This window comes from Mandrillus leucophaeus, unplaced genomic scaffold, assembly GCF_000951045.1.
Source record: "Mandrillus leucophaeus isolate KB7577 unplaced genomic scaffold, Mleu.le_1.0 Scaffold6, whole genome shotgun sequence".
NCBI lineage: Eukaryota > Metazoa > Chordata > Mammalia > Primates > Cercopithecidae > Mandrillus > Mandrillus leucophaeus.
In genome coordinates, this window is record NW_012106474.1 from 5742173 (window position 1) to 5761102 (window position 18930).

At 48.6% G+C, this 18930-nt stretch overlaps 1 protein-coding gene across 2 annotated transcripts; it reads left to right on the top strand.

The window, feature by feature from the left end:
• Positions 1-3118: 3118 nt before the first annotated feature.
• T (T, brachyury homolog (mouse)) lies at positions 3119-14820 on the top strand. 2 transcript variants are annotated; one of them, XM_011999632.1, is made up of 9 exons: positions 3123-3205; positions 4085-4374; positions 4875-5139; positions 5887-6021; positions 6852-6913; positions 7047-7108; positions 8937-9110; positions 10290-10419; positions 13883-14820. In XM_011999632.1, the coding sequence occupies exons 2-9, from the start codon at positions 4169-4171 to the stop codon at positions 14154-14156; spliced, it is 1308 nt and encodes a 435-aa protein (XP_011855022.1). In that variant the 5' UTR covers positions 3123-3205; positions 4085-4168; the 3' UTR covers positions 14157-14820. The 2 variants fall into 2 exon arrangements, with proteins under 2 accessions (XP_011855023.1, XP_011855022.1); XM_011999633.1 differs by lacking the exon at positions 8937-9110 and having other exon boundaries at positions 3119-3457.
• The last annotated feature ends 4110 nt before the right edge of the window (positions 14821-18930 follow it).

Below are 18930 nucleotides of genomic sequence, written 5' to 3' on the forward strand. Positions count from 1 at the left end.
CTGAAGCACTAGAGTTTTAAAGAGAAATGTTTGAAATTGTCACATTCCCAAACATTCAAGTGGGCAGGTTCGTTTGTTGTTAATGTGTGAACTCCTGTCACTAAAATAACCACACACTGTCATGTGTGACAAAGCCCACTGACTCCAAAAAATAGCCTGGGTGGGATCTGGTTCTGAGATGCAGCCTGAGGCTGACAGTCATCCCTGCGTCCACCCAGCATGGCCACAGCCTCCCTGCAGATCAGGGAGCACCTCACCAAGCCTTCTCCCCAGAGCAGCAGGGAGGGGCCGGCTGTGCACAGGGTAGGATCCTTGTCCTGAGAGGAAGACTTTAAAAAACCAAGCCTCTGTTCTTTCTCACGAAACTACAACCACCCCAAACAACCCAATAGGCTTTTAAAATTTTTCCGTGGTAAAGGTCTAAAGAATTATGTTACACACCTTTGAAAGCAATAACAAAAGCCATTGGGCTTCTTTTAATGGGAGAGACAAATAAACCAATTGGTGGCAGAATTATTGGCCATGAGACACGGCTGTTATCTCTAATGTAGAACTTGTGAATGTTTGTGTTCGGTCCGCTTAGTCAGTGTGGGAGAAGAAGTTCATGAGAAGAACAAAACGAAAAAAAGACGAGGAACACACCCCAAAATATGAACATTGCTTAGTGCTTAAGGTTAGCATTTATATACATAGAGAGATATAAACATACAGCCAGCCCTCCATAGCTACAGGTTCCATATCCGTGGTTGGTTGAATTGATAGAAAACATTAGAAACTCCTTCTCCCCAATAATAAAAGAATAAAAATTACACAAAATTAAAAAAACACAGTATGACTACTATTTGCATAGCGTTTACATTGTATTAGGTATCATAAATAATCCAGAAGTGATTTAAAGTTCATGGAGGAAGTCCATAGGTTATATGCAAATACCACACCAAGAAACTATGGCATCCCTGGATTCTGCCATCTTTGTAGGTCCTGGAACCAATCCCCCACAGATACTAAGGGTGACTGTTTTACATGTATATGAAGACAGATACATACATAATACTTCTACAAGGAGTGCATATATAATCAGGAAAGAAATTCATTTTTTTTCTTGCAGAAAGAAAGGGACTAGAGTATGGGTAAGAGTCGCGCGGGGCTGTCCTCCACCCCTCCTTGAGCCTGTTACAGCTTCACTGTTGCCTGCTCCTGAAGATAAATGGCTTTGCTTTTTCAGAAGAGATTGGGCCCAGGAAAACTGCCTCTCTGGGAGTCGAGTGGGGTGTGTGTGTGTGTTTTCTTATAAAATGTTTCAAGCATGTTTTTGGTGGGACAGTTGTATCCTGAGGCCCAGCCATAACGCTTTGTCCTGTTTTTCTCTGAATGGCTGGGCTTCCCAAGAAGAGATAAACCCTGGGAGCGAAACAGCTGGCGGTGTCTCTGCCCTTCTTTCCTCCCAAGGAAGCGCATTGTTATTAACTGGGAATTCTTTATAGCCGGGCTGGAGGAAGTTTTTGGCTGTAAACTGTCATGCACTGCAGCCTTCGCTGAAAAGGTGGAGGGAGTGGGCCTGGTCCTGGGAACTGAGGAACAAAGATCAGAAAATCAGCCACAGAAAGGGGAGGAAAAAGAATCGTTAGAAAGCGAAGACAGGTGACACTACACAAGTGCTGGCCAAAGTTGGTGACTTCCAACCTCTACCTCCCCCGACTTGGGTGGTTCAATTCCTGGGTCGTACTCTTCAATGCTTCGGACATTCTCTCTGGAAAGTAGAAATTTTATTACGCATGTTAGAAACGGAACATTCTTTCCTGCTGAGGTTGTATTCTTATTTGGTCGTGCCCCTCCTGTTCGGAACAGTTTTAGAGGGATCTGTTAAATCCTCCAGTCTTCTTTGGCGCTTCCCGACTGTGGGAAAAGCGGCCGCGACGCCGTCCGAGCGCAGGGAAGGATTTGGCCTGAGGGACACCGCAGAAGAGGTTTCGATCTCGTGCCTGAGGTTCCGAGGCCCTCAATTGCCTGGGACCCACCCTCGTTCCTCCTTCACCTCCCCTCCACTTTTCCCTTTTATCCTATCCTTCGGAGGCCCTGGGCCAAAGCGATGACCTCTTAGACATTTTAATACCCGGAGTAAGGAGAGTGACACGCACCACCCTCTCCGCCAAAGCCCATGGCCCGATAGGCCAATGAAGGCGTGTTAGGAGGGTCCGGCGTCAGGAGCAAATGAGGTCCTTTTGGTGCCTCTTTCCAGAAGGAACGTCCCCCCTTGGGTCAGCCCCTTGGGAATATCCATGCATCCCAGACAACAAAAGACCCTGAGAAATGCGGACCGAGACAAGCCGCCCCGGCTTCCTGACTCATCGGTCTAAGTTGGAGAAGGGCCTGAAGGAGCCGTGTCCCCCCGGGGCGGCAGGTACCCTCTCCCGGGACTGGCTCCTGGGAACCCTCCGCACACCGCTAGGCGGGTTGATCCCTCGAGTCCCGGACGGGGATCCCTCGGGCGGCTTCCCCAGCCATTCCCGACCCCGGAATGAGCCGGGCTGGGCGAGGGGCAGGGGGCAGTGGGGACTTAGTGCGGGGCGCAGATACCATGTCCGCGGGAAAGCTCCCTTGCTGCGGCTCAAGACTCCTCTAAACCCGCTGCCCCACCGGATGCGCCGACTTTCTCCAGAGGGGCTGGGGCTGAGGTGCCCGCCCAGGAGACAGGGAAACTGAGGCTGCTACCCCAGGCCCTCGTCCAGCGAATGGCGAGGTGTGCAGAAGCGCAAAGCCAGGCCTTGGAAGCGGGAGCTTCTGCCTCCTTCCCCCTTCCTGGGCTCCCGTTTTAGGAGGAATGTTACTGTTTAAAGAGACCCCACTGAACTATTTCCTGCTCATTGTCACCTCTCCTTCGCTCTCCTCGCGTAAGTTCTCACCGAAAGGTAATAAAACAACCGCTGCTGACACCGCTTGGCGCTGGGCCGGGCGCGGAAAGCGCCCCGAGTCCCGCTCGTCAGGGACCACCCCGCTAGCCCCGACCCTCTCCCACCTTCTGCGAAAGCAATGACACAGCAGAAACCACGCACACGCCTGGGCACACTCGGTGCGCGCGCAGACCTCGGCATCAAGTCCTGTTTTTATAAGGGAGCGAGGAGGACACTTCCCAGAAGGGGTCGTTTTGCTTTTGCTTATTTCCATCCATTTCCCTCTCTGCGCGCGGAGCTTCCTTTTCCAGACGGTGAGAGCCGCGGGGACACCCGACGCCGGGGCGGGCTGATCCACGATCCTGGGTGTTCGTGACGCCGCCTGGGGCTCCGTGAGCGAGGGACGTGTGGGGACAGGTGCACCGGAAACTGCCAGACTGGAGAGTTGAGGCATCGGAGGCGCGAGACCAGCACTACTGGGGCGGGACGAGCGCGGCGCATCCCAAAGCCCGGCCGAGTGCGCTAGTGCCTGGGAGGGGAGGGAGGTGCGCCTGGAGCTGGGACAGGTGAGGCCGCGCGGAAGTTACAGGCTGGAGCGGCTGCGGGATCCGGGCGCGCTGGAAAAGCGAGCAGGAGCCCGCGCGCGGGAACCGGGGAGCATCGCAGGCTGCCGAGCCGCCCCTCGCGGAAGTGTGGGCTGGGGCGGGCCGGGGCGTCCAGCTCACCTTCCTCCCGGGCTTGCCCCGCCGCTTTGATGGAGGTGCAAACATTTGGGGAAGGGCGGGGGTGTAGGGGCTGGGCCGGGGCTCGGAGGGCTGGGGCCCAGGATTTACATGAAACAGGCGTGCGGGAGCCCATTGTTGGCCCCCGGCCTCCCAGACCCGCCCGGCCGGGTCTGATATGGCCGCGCTCGGCCAATGGGCGGCTGCCCGGCACTTCAAAGCGTGCGCGGCCCAATCCGCCGAGCCCCCCATCGCTGCCGCCGCGGCTCTATTTATGGGGAGGGCACTGAATTTCGGTCCCCAGAGACCTACTCTAGTAGAGCCGTGGGGAGTTCAAGTGGAATAACCTCTCCCCACCCCTCTGCCCCTGTCCCCTCCCCCCACGTCTTGATCCGCGCCCTCCTCCCGGGTCTGTGCTGGGACCCGGGAGCCGTCACAGGTCTCCGCCCGAGGGGCCCCTTTTCTCGGAAGGGCGGCGGCCAAGAAGGGGGAGGGTGGCTCTCAGGTAGAGAGTCTGGGCTTCGGGGACGGCGAGGAGGGGAGCCGGACAGGAGGATGAGCTCCCCCGGCACCGAGAGCGCGGGAAAGAGCCTGCAGTACCGAGTGGACCACCTGCTGAGCGCCGTGGAGAGCGAGCTGCAGGCGGGCAGCGAGAAGGGCGACCCCACGGAGCGCGAACTGCGCGTGGGCCTGGAGGAGAGCGAGCTGTGGCTGCGCTTCAAGGAGCTCACCAACGAGATGATCGTGACCAAGAATGGCAGGTGGGTGCGCGTCCGGAGCCCGCGTGCACCGCGCTCTTCAGCGCCTGGGCAGCCTGGGGGGCCTGGCAAGTTCCTGGAGGTCGAACTCTTTTTCTCCTGGAGGAGGGCTTTGTGTTTGCTCCCGCTCTGGTTAGCTCCCTGGAGTGCATTTCTGCAAGCCCCTCTTTTGGGGTTTTCTCCGCGGAAGCTTGGGGAGGAGGAACGCGCACCCCAGGGTCCCGACCTCGAAGGCATCTGCCTGTCCCCTTGGGTTGTGGTCTCCAGCATTGAAACTCTTCGCCAGGTCCTCTCCGCCCTTGCCTCCCGAGGCCGTGGAGATGGTGGGGAGGCCACCCGGACCTGGTAGGGCTCGGGGAAAGGGGAGCTTGGGAGTCACCCTTGGACGTTCCCCAGGGGGCTCCTCCGAGCCCCGAAATAACAGAGGCCTCTGTGTCCAGTTCCTGCCTCTGGCCTACCCGGTCAATATCGGGGTCCTCCTGCGCCCGCCCCGTGTTTTCCAGGCGGATGTTCCCGGTGCTGAAGGTGAACGTGTCTGGCCTGGACCCCAACGCCATGTACTCCTTCCTGCTGGACTTCGTAGCGGCCGACAACCACCGCTGGAAGTACGTGAACGGGGAGTGGGTGCCCGGGGGCAAGCCGGAGCCGCAGGCGCCCAGCTGCGTCTACATCCACCCCGACTCGCCCAACTTCGGGGCCCACTGGATGAAGGCTCCCGTCTCCTTCAGCAAAGTCAAGCTCACCAACAAGCTCAACGGAGGGGGCCAGGTAGGTGTGCGGAGCCCGCCAGGTCTGGGACGAACGAGGGGGGTCCGCGCTAAGCTGCTTCTCCGGAGTTGTGGGAAGGGACGCTGCTTGAACGGGAGGTGACGTCTGCCCTGGAGAAACTGCCACAGCCTTCTCTAATAAGGCCTTTAGTGCTGTTTATACTAAGCTGATAACATCCACGCCTGGCGAATGGGGAGCGGGAGCACTCCCCTTCGAAGGTCTGGAGCTTTGGGGGAACTTCTGTGTCTAGTCCTAAACTCTCCTAGGGGTGGAAAAGATATCAGCCTTGATGGCAAAGTCGCATTTAAATTTAAACATGCGCCACAGTACTTACTGCGTGGAGTCTGAACAAACTTGTAAAGTCGTGCTTTTCTAAAGAACATTCTTCAGTCGGGATTGTTCCTGGAAGACCCCAGGTTAGGCAAGTTGCAAACAAGCCCAGGCTTTTAAAAATGTCTATAGCCTTCCTGGAAGCCTTAGTGCTTTATTCCACCAGGTGAAAGGATTTTGTGACGAGCATTCATTACTTTTAATGGTGTGTAGCATCTCCCATCCCGTTTCCAAACAAGCTGTGGGAATAGCACATATACATCGCGGAGAAGCCTCCCCTGGTAGAATCCCACTTCCCTCAACAGTAGAGACACTTTCCTGGGATCCAGAGGACTTTCTGCATCCTGGAGAAATGGATGTTTTGCCGTTTTAACGCAGGACTTTCAGTGCCACCAATCCTGTATCTGTCTCCCTCAGATCATGCTGAACTCCTTGCATAAGTATGAGCCTCGAATTCACATAGTGAGAGTCGGGGGTCCACAGCGCATGATCACCAGCCATTGCTTCCCTGAGACCCAGTTCATAGCGGTGACTGCTTATCAGAACGAGGAGGTGAGAAGGACAGAGGGGGATTGCTTTCCCGGTGTTCTGCTAGGTGGAGATTCCGGGGGAGTGGGGAGACGCGCTAACCGCACCGAGAGCTCGGAAGGCTTCCTGCCCCTTCAAATAATTTTCCATAACTTGAAATGGAAGCACAGGGGACAACTGTTTAAAATAAGTCCCCATTCAAAATTTTCCCCTTGATTTCTCCATGAAAGTGTTTAAAACTAGAAACTTCTCAATGCTCAAAATCAAAAGATCCATAAAGCATTCAGATTAAATGGTGTGAGAATTTCTTGAGAACAAGATTTGAGTGAGAGAGGGGCATGTCCTTTCTTGGAAATCTTCCCCAAAAGGTGGGGTGGGGGGGGGCAGCCCCTCAAATCTCTGCAGTGTGAAGACTCAACTAGATACAAGCTACTGCATAGGTGCCTGTAAATTTATCCCTAAGCCCAACCCCAAAGTACTGCAAATTGGGGATTAGTTGGATACGGTTGTTGGTGTTGACCGAAAACTAGAACTTCCAGGTCACTATTTCCTGAGCGGCCCCAGCTTGTGTTTTCAGCCATTTCTGATTTATACACATGGAACATTGTTAGTGGTAGGTTAAATTTATTGTGAATCCCACTCAGAACATTGACACTGAAAATTTCTCATAAACGTGCTACTCTTTACAATTACTCGGCTATTTTCAGTTCCAAATAGAAAACTGTATGTGGAAAGAAGTTTAATTATATTTGAGTATTGAAAAGTGGTACTGGCGTCTCTCAATTTCTTGGTGCCAAGTTAAATTCCCTGACTGATAGGGAATATATTAGTAAATGCAATTTCTTGTTTTTCAGATCACAGCTCTTAAAATTAAGTACAATCCATTTGCAAAAGCTTTCCTTGATGCAAAGGAAAGGTGAGAGAATTCTAACTATAAATACCCTTGGGCAAAGAAGTATGCAGAAAGATGATGTTGCTGCACACCCTCTTTTCTGAATTTCCTTCTTTTTGACAATTCGATATACTTTTTTGTTTGGTTGTTTCGATAGAAGCGATCACAAAGAGATGATGGAGGAAACTGGAGACAGCCAGCAACCTGGGTACTCCCAATGTACGGTTTGTTGCACTCTGTCATGGCATTCTGTGTCATCCGGACTAGACTTGCTGAGAGCTGGGAAGTGGAGATGGAGAAGACAAGGGGGTTTCTGGGTGCACCTGAAATGTGAGATCACCTTTCCGTCGTTCAAGGCTCTTTGCCCTGTGATGTTGAAGCTGTGTTGCCCCATCTAACCTCTGCTCTAACTGGGGCTGTGGATACTCTCCTTAGTGCTTTTGTTTTGCCCTCAGGCAGCTGCCACCATGCCTGGGGTGGATCATTGAGACCTAGCTGGGTGTTTACACTCTCCTGTATTGGGCAACAGGAGAATCTAGTTCATTACATCCTCTTTCAGGCTTTCATTAATGGTTGAAGAGCCATCTTTCCAGTGACGCTTAGGAACAAAATTTTTCCTTAGCCCTTTGGTTCTACGAATGACTCACCAGCTCCTGCTGGTTTTGGTGGAAACAGTGGCTCTGAGGATGAGAGAGTTGGATTTAAGTCTAGCTACCTCTAGGAGTTCCAGGAGTCAGAGTGCAGGATAGAGGATTATATAGCAGCATCTGTTGGGAGAAACGCTCTGTCTCACCCTAGGCTGTCCTCTCTACCCTGGGAAGGGACTTGGAGATGTTAAATAATGAATGCGGTAGCGCTGGCTGGTCAAGAGGCTGGATGAATCAACAGGGCACACTCCTCCTTACACAGGCGTTTTCTATTCTGAATATATTTTTCATCATTTCCTAGGCTGATTGAACAACCAGAAGGGCAGTCACTTGAGCAGAGTGAGCCACTGCTCTGGCCAGGGCCGGCTGGGCAGCGAGGCACGTCTGCACCCTTCCTTTCAGTGCTGCCTGGAGAATTGTTAGTAGTTTGGAAATTGAAACCAGAGTTGTTGTCCCCCTAGGGGTTGCTTTTTCTCATTCAAAACAACAAAGCTTAAAGAGTATAGAAGAGGCTGGGCATGGTGGCTCACGCCTGTAATCCCAGCACTTTGGGAGGCCGAGTTGGATGGATCATTTGAGGTCTGGGAGTTCGAGACCAGCCTGGCCAATATGGTGAAACCCCATCTCAACTAAAAATACAAAAATTGCCAGATGTGGTGTTGGGCGCCTGTAATCCCAGCTACTTGGGAGGCTGAGGCACGAGAATCCCTTGAACCTGAGAGGCAGCGATTGCAATGAGCCAAGATCACACCACTGCACTCCAGCCTGGGTGACAGAACAAAACTCCCAGTCTCAGAGGAGAAAAGATGAGTGGAGAAGAAATTGTAGTTTTAGAGGAAGGAAGGGGAGTCTTGCAAGCACTTTCTGATTCTCCTGGGGCGAACGGGGGGAGGCTAAACCAGGAGAGTGAGCAGTAAAGGGGTCTATCCCCAGCTAGGAAGGCAGCTCCCAAGTCTCTGGGTGGTAGGAGGAGAAGGGGAGGGCACCCTTGTCTAAGCACCACCTCACCTCTCTCAGCGTCTCTCACCTGCTCTCTGCCCATGGTTACATTGTATTCATGCTCAGGGGAGGAAAGCTGACCTGCCTTGGGGAATAGTAAATCTCAAAGCAATCCAGAGGATTCTCAGGAGGAAACAGCTTAGGTTGCCTGAGGCCAGGCTCCTGGGTTTACTCAGGTAGGATTGGAAGCCTTGGGTAACCTGTGGTAGTGAGTGTGGGGCTGATGGCCTCAGAGGTCTTGAGGCGGACTGTGTCTTAAGTATGAGACACTCAGGGTGCTTCCTCCATCAGGGGTCCCTGAGGGGAAGGTGGGAAGTCCCTGGCCTGTGCTCTGCTCTCTGGAGTGGTGGAGGGAGCACTAATGCTGGTTACTCAGCTCTCTCTCTCTTTTCTCACAGTAGGGGGGTGGCTTCTTCCTGGAACCAGTACCCTGTGTCCACCTACAAATCCTCATCCTCAGTTTGGAGGTGCCCTCTCCCTCCCCTCCACACACGGCTGTGACAGGTACCCAGCCCTGAGGAGCCACCGGTCCTCGCCCTACCCCAGCCCCTATGCTCATCGGAACAATTCTCCAAGTGAGTCCTAAGCCTCATTCTGCCAGGGGTTGGTGGGTGGCCGCAAGACCACTTTGGGAAAGGCATTCTGCAGGGGTCTAGAATCTAAAAAAAAAAGAGACGGTTTCCTGGAACCCACACCCAAGCCCAGTTTTTTAGTAGCTCAAGAGATGACCTTCAATTTATGTCTATGCCACTGCCACTGCTGGCAGAGCAGCCACAGAGACCCAGATCAGAGGCTTGCATCCTTGCATGGGCCTTAGAGCTGGTGCTTCAGCTTTTGAAAATGAGAGATTCCTGGGCCACTCCACAGAACCATGGTTGATCCTTATAGGAGGAGAGCCCAGGTTCGAGTCTTTTATGAACCTCTCGAAAGTGACGATGATGAGCAGCTAGGCTCAAGAATTCCTGACTAGACGAGCGATTCCCTAAATATGGTGCCCAGGCCAGAGCCTCAGCACCACCTGCGAGTGGGCACAGTCTCAGGCCTCACCCCAAACTGACAGGCAGCAGCTCTCGGTGGAACCCGCAATGTGTGCTTTCAAAAGCCCTCCAGGCCATTCCAATGCATGCTCCAATATTAGGAACACTGGGATAGACCATAAAGATCCCCTGGCCTAATTCTCTCTATAACACTGTATATGTCTAGACTTAATTTTGTCTGACTCCAAAAGAAGGAAAATAGCTAAAGAACACCATAAAACAATTAAGCAATTAAAGCTGATTTGAAATGAAAGGACCTTATTGGGTTAGGAAGTCATTGGGACTTGTTCAACCAGAGGCTAGATTCCGAGGCAGGAAGGTCTTAGTTCTAATTTTGCCTGGAGTAATGGTTTCTATCGCCCATTCTTATGAAGTAATCACTGGAAAAAAGGCAGGGTAAATATATATTTATTTTTAAATATAGGTAATTCCAAGTCGAGTGATTGTAAGATTCAATGTCTGCAGGGCATCTACTGATACGATGATAAGGGAAAAAGCTTGGGTTACCAGGGTATGCTTTCAAACACATACATTTGGCAATAAATCTTAGCCCCTGATAACCACATAAAGACTAATGGATTGTTTTCTATAGTTTATGTCCCAGGTACATTTTGTTTTCAGTGTTAGGTAGCTTCAGTTATTGGTGATATTTCACTGTACTTTCTTGTTCTTGGAAGACACCATCTATAATTGCAGTTTCTTACCTTCCCCCCTTAGCCTATTCTGACAACTCACCTGCATGTTTATCCGTGCTGCAATCCCATGACAATTGGTCCAGCCTCGGAATGCCTGCCCATCCCAGCATGCTCCCCGTGAGCCACAATGCCAGCCCACCTACCAGCTCCAGGTAATGTATGTCCAGGACATGGTGCAAAGCATCCTGGGAGCTCTGCCTGTGACCTCACGCTGTTCCCATTCCTATGGGCCCTTAGTCCTTATTCTCCTTGGCCCCTGTGGGTGGTTGGGTCTTTATTTAGAATTCTGTATTAGCCAGCTATGCCCAGGGATCGCAGGTGACATGACTGCGGAGTTCCTGTTTGCAGTCTGTTCGCTGGAAGGACTGGGCTCCTTTACAACCGAGGTGTGGAATGGGAGCTGTGCTATCCCATCCCTGAATGAAACCAGGGTCCCCATCCTGGTTCTGCCACTTACTGGTTCATGTGATGGACAAGTCTCTTAGCCTCTCTGAGCCTCAGTTTCCTCACATATAAAAGGAAGGTGGTAAAAAAAAAATAACCCAGCCTCGGCCTGTCTCCTACAGGGTTGTTGGGATCAGTAGGCAGAGCTTAAGGAGATATTTTCAGAACCTTTTCCAACAGGAGCTATTAAATTAAGGAAATAAATGTGTTGGCTTTTCTATGGATACAGGATCGAAGTCTTTAATGTATGTGCTGGCTAACTGGTAACGAACGATGACTATGTTGTTACCAACTTGCAAATTATGCAGAGGGAGAATGGCTTAAAAATCAAGCAGGCTGGTAAATGTCTTACATTTCTTCATAGGATGAATATAAAAACCTAAAATACCAAAGCTAGACGTCAACCCTCATTTTCCAGGGAGGAAGGAGGGCCAAAGATACTAAATGACTGGACCAGCTCACAGCAGAGTGAGCCTGGAATTAAGTGATCTTGACCTCAAAGGCAATGCACTTCATTTTCTAGAATACCAAAATATGCCTGAGATCTTAATTCTTGTCTAGAAAACAGTTCCTTCATAATAAGAATTCCATTGCCTGTGATTAGAAACAGAGCAACAATGCATAAATACGGGAAGCTTTCATGGGCTCCAAGAGCATCGCCCCCGAAGCCTGCACCCGATCAGATGACCGGCACACTGCAAGCTGCTGACAGGGGCCCCACCCAAGGGTCTCAGTGTGGCTCTAATTGGGCATCTTAGAACCTGAAGCTTTCATCTGTAAAATGGCATAATAATCTGCCTCGATTAACTCAGACTTGTTTAACAGTGTGGTGATGCAACATAAGGTCTCATTATTCACTTACAGAAAGACAAGATTATTTCCCAAAATAAAATCTTACCATAATTGAATACTATCCACTTCCATGTGCTTAGACTGGAGAATTCAGTAGTCATTTCCACCTTCCTCATTTTACACGTTGAGAAACGCAGCCTCATAAGTAGTCTCGGGTGAAGTGTAATGCGACAAAACTAGGTAAAGGAGGAACTGGGGATGGCTTCCCAGTCTGACTGCCAGATGCTTTTCTTGCTGCCGGGCACCATGCTAGCACACCTACGTACTGAACAAGACGAAGTGCAGGGAACTGTGTCTGGACTGGAGTTACTCTAGGGAATGTCTGTTGCTTAGTGTTTTAGGAGAGGCCGGTCTTCATTGTGAGAATGACTGCAGTGTTGGGGGTGGGGTGTGCTAGATAAAAACATGTGTACTTAAGCCCATCCTCAGTAACTTTTGATTGAGAATATCCGAAAAGTTTTCTTCTGAATGAGAGTGCAAAACTACTGGTCTGAGTCTTTCTTTTCTGTTTTGTTTGTTTGTTTGATGGAGTTTCGCTCTTGTTGCCCAGACTGGAGTGCAATGGTGAAATCCTGGTTCACTGCAACGTCTGCCTCCTGGCTTCAAGCGATCCTCCTGCCTCAGCTTCCCAAGTAGCTGGGATTACAGACATGCACCACCATGCCCAGCTAATTTTTTTGTATTTAGTAGAGATGGGGTTTCACTATGTTGGTTAGGCTGGCCTGGAACTCCGGACCTCAGGTGATCCACCCACCTTGGCCTCCCAAAATACTGGGATTACAGGCATCACCCACTGCGGTCTGAGTCTTTCATAGGGAAACTTAACAGCGCTCTTCCATGAGCTCTGAATATGTGAATAATCTTTTCAGTTATCTTCCTGATGATTTTGTTTCTTATTAATAGATATGACAGTAATTTCTTTTATTATTATTATTACTATTATACTTTAAGTTCTAGGGTACATGTGCATAACGTGCAGGTTTGTTACATATGTATACTTGTTCCATGTTGGTGTGCTGCACCCATCAACTCGTCAGCACCCATCAACTCGTCATTTACATCAGGTATAACTCCCAATGCAATCCCTCCCCCCTCTCCCCTCCCCATGATAGGCCCCGGTGTGTGATGTTTCCCTTCCCAAGTCCAAGTGATCTCATTGTTCAGTTCCCACCTATGAGTGAGAACATGCGGTGTTTGGTTTTCTGTTCTTGTGATAGTTTGCTAAGAATGATGGTTTCCAGCTGCATCCATGTCCCTACAAAGGACACAAACTCATGCTTTTTTATGGCTGCATAGTATTCCACGGTGTATATGTGCCACATTTTCTTAATCCAGTCTGTCACTGATGGACATTTGGGTAGATTCTAAATCTTTGCTATTGTGAATAGTGCCGCAATAAGCAAACGTGTGCATGTGTCTTTATAGCAGCATGATTTGTAATCCTTTGGGTATATACCCAGTAATGGGATGGCTGGGTCATATGGTACATCTAGTTCTAGATCCTTGAGGAATCGCCATACTGTTTTCCATAATGGTTGAACTAGTTTACAGTCCCACCAACAGTGTAAAAGTGTTCCTATTTCTCCACATCCTCTCCAGCACCTGTTGTTTCCTGACTTTTTAATGATTGCCATTCTAACTGGTGTGAGATGGTATCTCATTGTGGTTTTGATTTGCATTTCTCTGATGGCCAGTGATGATGAGCATTTTTTCATGTGTCTGTTGGCTGTATGAATGTCTTCTTTTGAGAAATGTCTGTTCATATCCTTTGCCCACTTTTTGATGGGGTTGTTTGGTTTTTTCTTGTAAATTTGTTTGAGTTCTTTGTAGGTTCTGGATATTAGCCCTTTGTCAGATGAGTAGTTTGCAAAAATTTTCTCCCATTCTGTAGGTTGTCTGTTCACTCTGATGATAGTTTCTTTTGCTGTGCAGAAGCTCTTTAGTTTGATTAGATCCCATTTGTCAATTTTGGCTTTTGCTGCCGTTGCTTTTGGTGTTTTAGACATGAAGTCTTTGCCCATGCCTATGTCCTGAATGGTATTCCCTAGGTTTTCTTCTAGGGTTTTTATGGTATTAGGTCTAACATTTAAGTCTCTAATCCATCTTGAATTCCTTACTCCTTATACGATACGACAGTAATTTCTATACATCACAGGATGTGCTTGTGAATCCTGTAATAATCTGGAGAAAATGACGGTTTGAAAGAAAAAACGTCCTATCACACAGTCACTCCGAATGGGATTTCTGGTGTGTTTTTCCGTCCTTAGCTGGCCTGCAGCCCCTGCCCAGGCCCTGCTCACTGGTGTCTTTCTGTTGCAGTCAGTACCCCAGCCTGTGGTCTGTGAGCAACGGTGCCGTCACCCCAGGCTCCCAGGCAGCAGCCATGTCCAACGGGCTGGGGGCCCAGTTCTTCCGGGGCTCCCCCGCGCACTACGCACCCCTCACCCATCCGGTCTCAGCGCCCTCTTCCTCGGGATCCCCACTGTACGAAGGGGCGGCCGCGGCCACAGACATCGTGGACAGCCAGTACGACGCTGCAGCTCAAGGCCGCCTCATAGCCTCATGGACACCTGTGTCGCCACCTTCCATGTGAAGCAGCAAGGCCCAGGTCCCGAAAGATGCAGTGACTTTTTGTCGTGGCAGCCAGTGGTGACTGCATTGACCTACTAGGTACCCAGTGGCAGTCTCATGGGTTAAGGAAGGAAATGCAGCCTCAGTAACTTCCTTTTCAAAGCAGAGGAGAAGCACAGGCCGCGCTGTTCCCCGGAGTCCCAGCACCCCTTGCTCACACCTGCAGTAGCGATGCTGTCCCAAGTGGCTTACAGATGAATCCACCTACGGAGATGCTGCAGTCGGCCCAACCTGATTCACAGTGAAAAGATGTTTGCCAGGGTCCAGAGACTTTTTCTGGTTTATTTCTTATACGGTGTATCGGCAACTTTGGCACACCAGAATTTGTAAACTCCACCTGTCCTACTTTAGTGAGATAAAAAGCACACTCTTAATCTTCTTCCTTGTTGCTTTCAAGTAGTTAGAGCTGAGCTGTCAAGGACAGAATAAAATCATAGTTGAAGACAGCAGGTTTTAGTTGAATTGAAAATGTGACTGCTCTGCCCGCTAGAATGTGTGTATTTGGAGCACATGTAGCTAATCTCTTGTGTTGTTAAACTATAACCGTTTCATACTTTTCTTTTGACAAAGTAGACAAAGACAATCAGCAGAAAGCATTTTCTGCAAAATAAATGCAATATGCAAAATGTGATTGGTCCAGTTATTAGTCAAGCCTCTCCTTTTGTGAGTATTTACTGTTTATTGTAGCTGGTGGTAAAGACCTTATCCCCAAAATGCATTTTAATCTATTACTGACTTTAATATTGTATCTAATTTATTGCAAAACTGGAAGTGAAATTTGCATAGACTTAGTGCTAATTGCCACAGCAATTTAAAAGATGTCAAATAATATTTAAGAGATTTACTCAACATGGAATCATGAATGACATGGATAACGACAGAACCTAGAACATACTGATGGCTTCAAGATGAATATAGGATGTCCACCCTATTCAAGCTAAAGTACTATCCATAAAATAAATGGATAAAAAACCACCATTTGTCAATGTAAAGCGTAGTTACCATAGTACTTGGAACAAAATGGCATTTGTAAATGTCTTTCCCACTGCTTTTTCTCAAAAGCAAAACAGAACTGCAATGGTGCTAGATTGGGACAATTTCTCCATCTAGTGGCAGAATCCTTAATGTTGACCCTACTTCCAGCTTAGTATTCCAAATCTTGTATTCCTTACTATTCCAAGTAAACCTTAGTATTCCTTAGTATTCCAAGTTACAGGTGGCCGGTAGGTTAGAGCTGGGTTCCTAATGCAGGAGTGTCAAAGCGGCATTATGAATATACTAGCAACATGGACATTAACGGTTAAGTTAAAAGGTTCAGGGGTTTGAAACCACCCACAGGCATAGCAAAAGTTGTTTTTTCCAAGTCAGCATTGCTGACTTTACCGCTTGTCCAACTCTGACTTCTTTAGACTCCACTTAACAGTTCTAGGACAAAGTGGTGTTTTGTTTGTTTGTTTGTTTTTTCCTTATTGAGTATAAACCCAGAACTGAAGTGTAAATAGCTAGGTTTTTAGCACCATTTGTGCCTGCTTTCCAAGCGGGATGTGCTTATTGTAAGTTATCATTTAAAAGTTTTTCTTGGTTTTACTACTACTCATTTGGCAATACCCTCAAATCAGGAGATTGATTGATGTATTTTGGGAGAATATATTGAGTAAACCCACTGTCCAGGTAGCGTTGGGAAGTAGAACTAGTTCCAGTCATCTGGACTGTGGCTTCTAATTGCATAGGTGCTGGTTCTGCTGGAAGAGGGCTGGGGGACATTTGAGAAGGGGTTAAGGGCAGGTAGTGCCACCCTGTGATCCCAGTGTCCGGTGATCCCTCTGCACAGTCCACCACCTCACTGAACACTTGTCCATCTCCATGACCCTGACTGCCCGAGTTTTGTATTTTCAGGGTCTGTTCCAGTGCTGGCCCCTTTGTGGACGTCAGCGATGCTAGTGTGGGAATAAGAGGAAAACGTTGCTGACTGAGCTTGGGCAGCGGAAGCGCACAACTGGGGAACGTGGCCCCACCGTGGAGGCTGTAGGGAGACTGAGTCACATGCCCCTTCCCTGGGACCTTAAGCTCTGAGGTTGGGGGGGAAGACCATTTTCACACGTGGAAGATAGATGATGACTTGAGAGTTTGAGTTTCTAAAGATGCCCCAGAGTTCAAATTCTAGGAATTAACATTTTAATAATTCAAACAGGGTCCTTTTGGTTGTGCAATGTGGGCAGTGGCAGCTGTATACTGGAAAGAGCCTGGAATTTGGTATCGAAGGCCTGGATTTCGGTGTTTGTTTGGCTTACTTGCTATGAGACCCTAGGAAAATTATCTACTCCAAAACTTCAATCTTCTGAACTGTAAAAATGGGGAAGAAAATGCTTAACCATCAGGGTGGTTATAAGTAACAAAAGAAATAATCGCCGGGAGCGGTGGCTCACGCCTGTAATCCTAGCACTTTGGGAGGCCGAGGCAGGCGTATCACCTGAGGTCGGGAGTTCGAGACCGGCCTGAACAACATGGAGAAACCTGTCTGCACTAAAAATACAAAGTTAGCCAGGCGTGGTGGTGCATGCCTGTAATCCCAGCTACTCGGGAGGCTGAGGCAGGAGAATCACTTGAACCTGGGAAGTGGAGGTTGTGGTGAGCTGAGAACCATTGCACTCCAGCCTGGGCAACAAGAGCAAAATCTCTGTGTCAAACAAACAAACAAAATATAATCTCAGAGAGTTAGACATTGCAGTTAAGATTCTGAGCCCATAAGGCTCATTGTAAGCCCAGCTCTGTTTATGAAGCCCTTATAATAAGATGCTTCTGCATATGAGAAACTCACATGAAGCTCTCAGGCTTCCTGCCCCAATTTGGAATGCACATCCCTCATGCATGCTGGGAAATTCCTATGAATTAGCCTAACATTCAGGTGAGTGCTGAACGACCCATGACCAAAGAATATTTAGTTCACTCTTTAACACGGAATTATACAATCTGAGCACCATGTCCTTGTGGTTTCAGTGGAGCTGACCAATATGTAAGGTGGGAGGGATCTTTAAACCCGCAACTGTTTTAGTATCTGTGACCTGATCCCGTTTTTTATTTTTTTATTGTCTTTGTGACCAGGTCTCCGTCTGTTCCCCAGGCTGGAGTGCAGTGGCCTGATCATAGCTCACTGCTTCCTAGAGCTTCTGGGTTCAAGCGATCCTCCCACCTCAGCTTTCCAAGTAGCTGGGACTATGGGTGCACACCATCACATCCGGTTAATTTTTAAAGTTTTTTTTTTTGTAGAGATGTAGCCTCACCATGTGGCTCAGGCTGGTCTCAAACTCCTACGCTCAAGCTATTCTGCCACCCAGGACGTCCAAAGTGCTTGGGGTTATAGGTGTGAGCCACTGCTCCTAGCCTCTGATCCTTTTATTATATGTGTTTTCCTCTGGGAAGAGATAGTAGTGGTATATAGGAATTATGATTTCTAGAAAGACTTTTTTTTTTTTTTTTTTTTTGGAGATAGGGTCTTACTCCAGTCACCTAGGCTGGAGGGCAGTGGTGTGATCTTGGCTCACTGCAGCCTCCACTTCCCAAGCTCAAGCGATCCTCCCACTTCAGCCTCTGGAGTAGCTGGGACTACCCGCGCACATCACCACGCCCAGCTAATTTTTGTATTTTTTGTAGAGGCGGGGTTTCACCACATTGCCCAAGCTCGTCTTGAACTCCTGAGCTCAAGCGATGCACCTGCCTCAGCCTCTCAAAGTGCTGGAGATACAGGTGTGAGCCACCTCACCCAGCCAAGAAAAAAATATTTGAATCATGCGTTTAAAAGGTGAATTTGATGAATACATTCCTAGTTAGGAATATGGGCAAGTCAATATGTGGCATCTGTACAAAGATTAAGACAGTTTACTTATAATCAGGTTTAAAACAGCCTAATCATTAAAACTAGAAGCTAATAGAAAGTTACAGAGATCCACTACTGTGTTAGTCATGGTTCTTCAGAAAAACAGAACAAATAGGAGATAGATGCTATGTATTTGTACTTATGTTTATATTTCTATATACGGAGAGGTTTATGATGAGAATTGGTTCATGCAGTTATGGAGGCCAGTAAGTCCCACCATCTACCATCTGCAAGCTGGGCAGCGAGGAAAGCTGTCGGCGTAATGAGTCCAAGCTGAAAGGCCTGAGAACCAGGTGTGCAGTGTCTTGAGTACAGGCAAAGATGACCGCTCCGCTCAGGCAGAGAGAGTGAATTCAGCCTTCCTCTGTCTTTTTGTGCTAAATGGCCCTCAATAGATTGGAAGTTGCTCACCCACATTGGGGAAGGTGATCTTCACTCTGTCTACCAATTCAATACTAACCTCTTCCAGAAATGCCCTCAGAGACACCTAGAAATACTCTCTTACCCATTCTCTGGACATTGTTTAGGCCAGTCAACTTGATGCATAAACTTAACCATTGCAAAACCCCAAATCTATTTTCTAGCATACTATTATATTTTAGAAAGTCTTAGTGTATTACTAAACAGGAAAATTATGGCGCTGTGTAATACAGATACTCCACTTATTATGACAACCTACTGAGAAATATGAGTGCTTTGATATTAAAGCTCCTCTCCAATTTCCAACGCAATAGTTCTGAGAATAATAGCTTATTTTTCTTATATTTATGCTTATAATTCTAATATCTTTCTTATCATTAAAAAGAAGAGGCTACGCTAGGCATGGAGGCACACACCTGTAATCCCAGCACTTTGGGAAGCC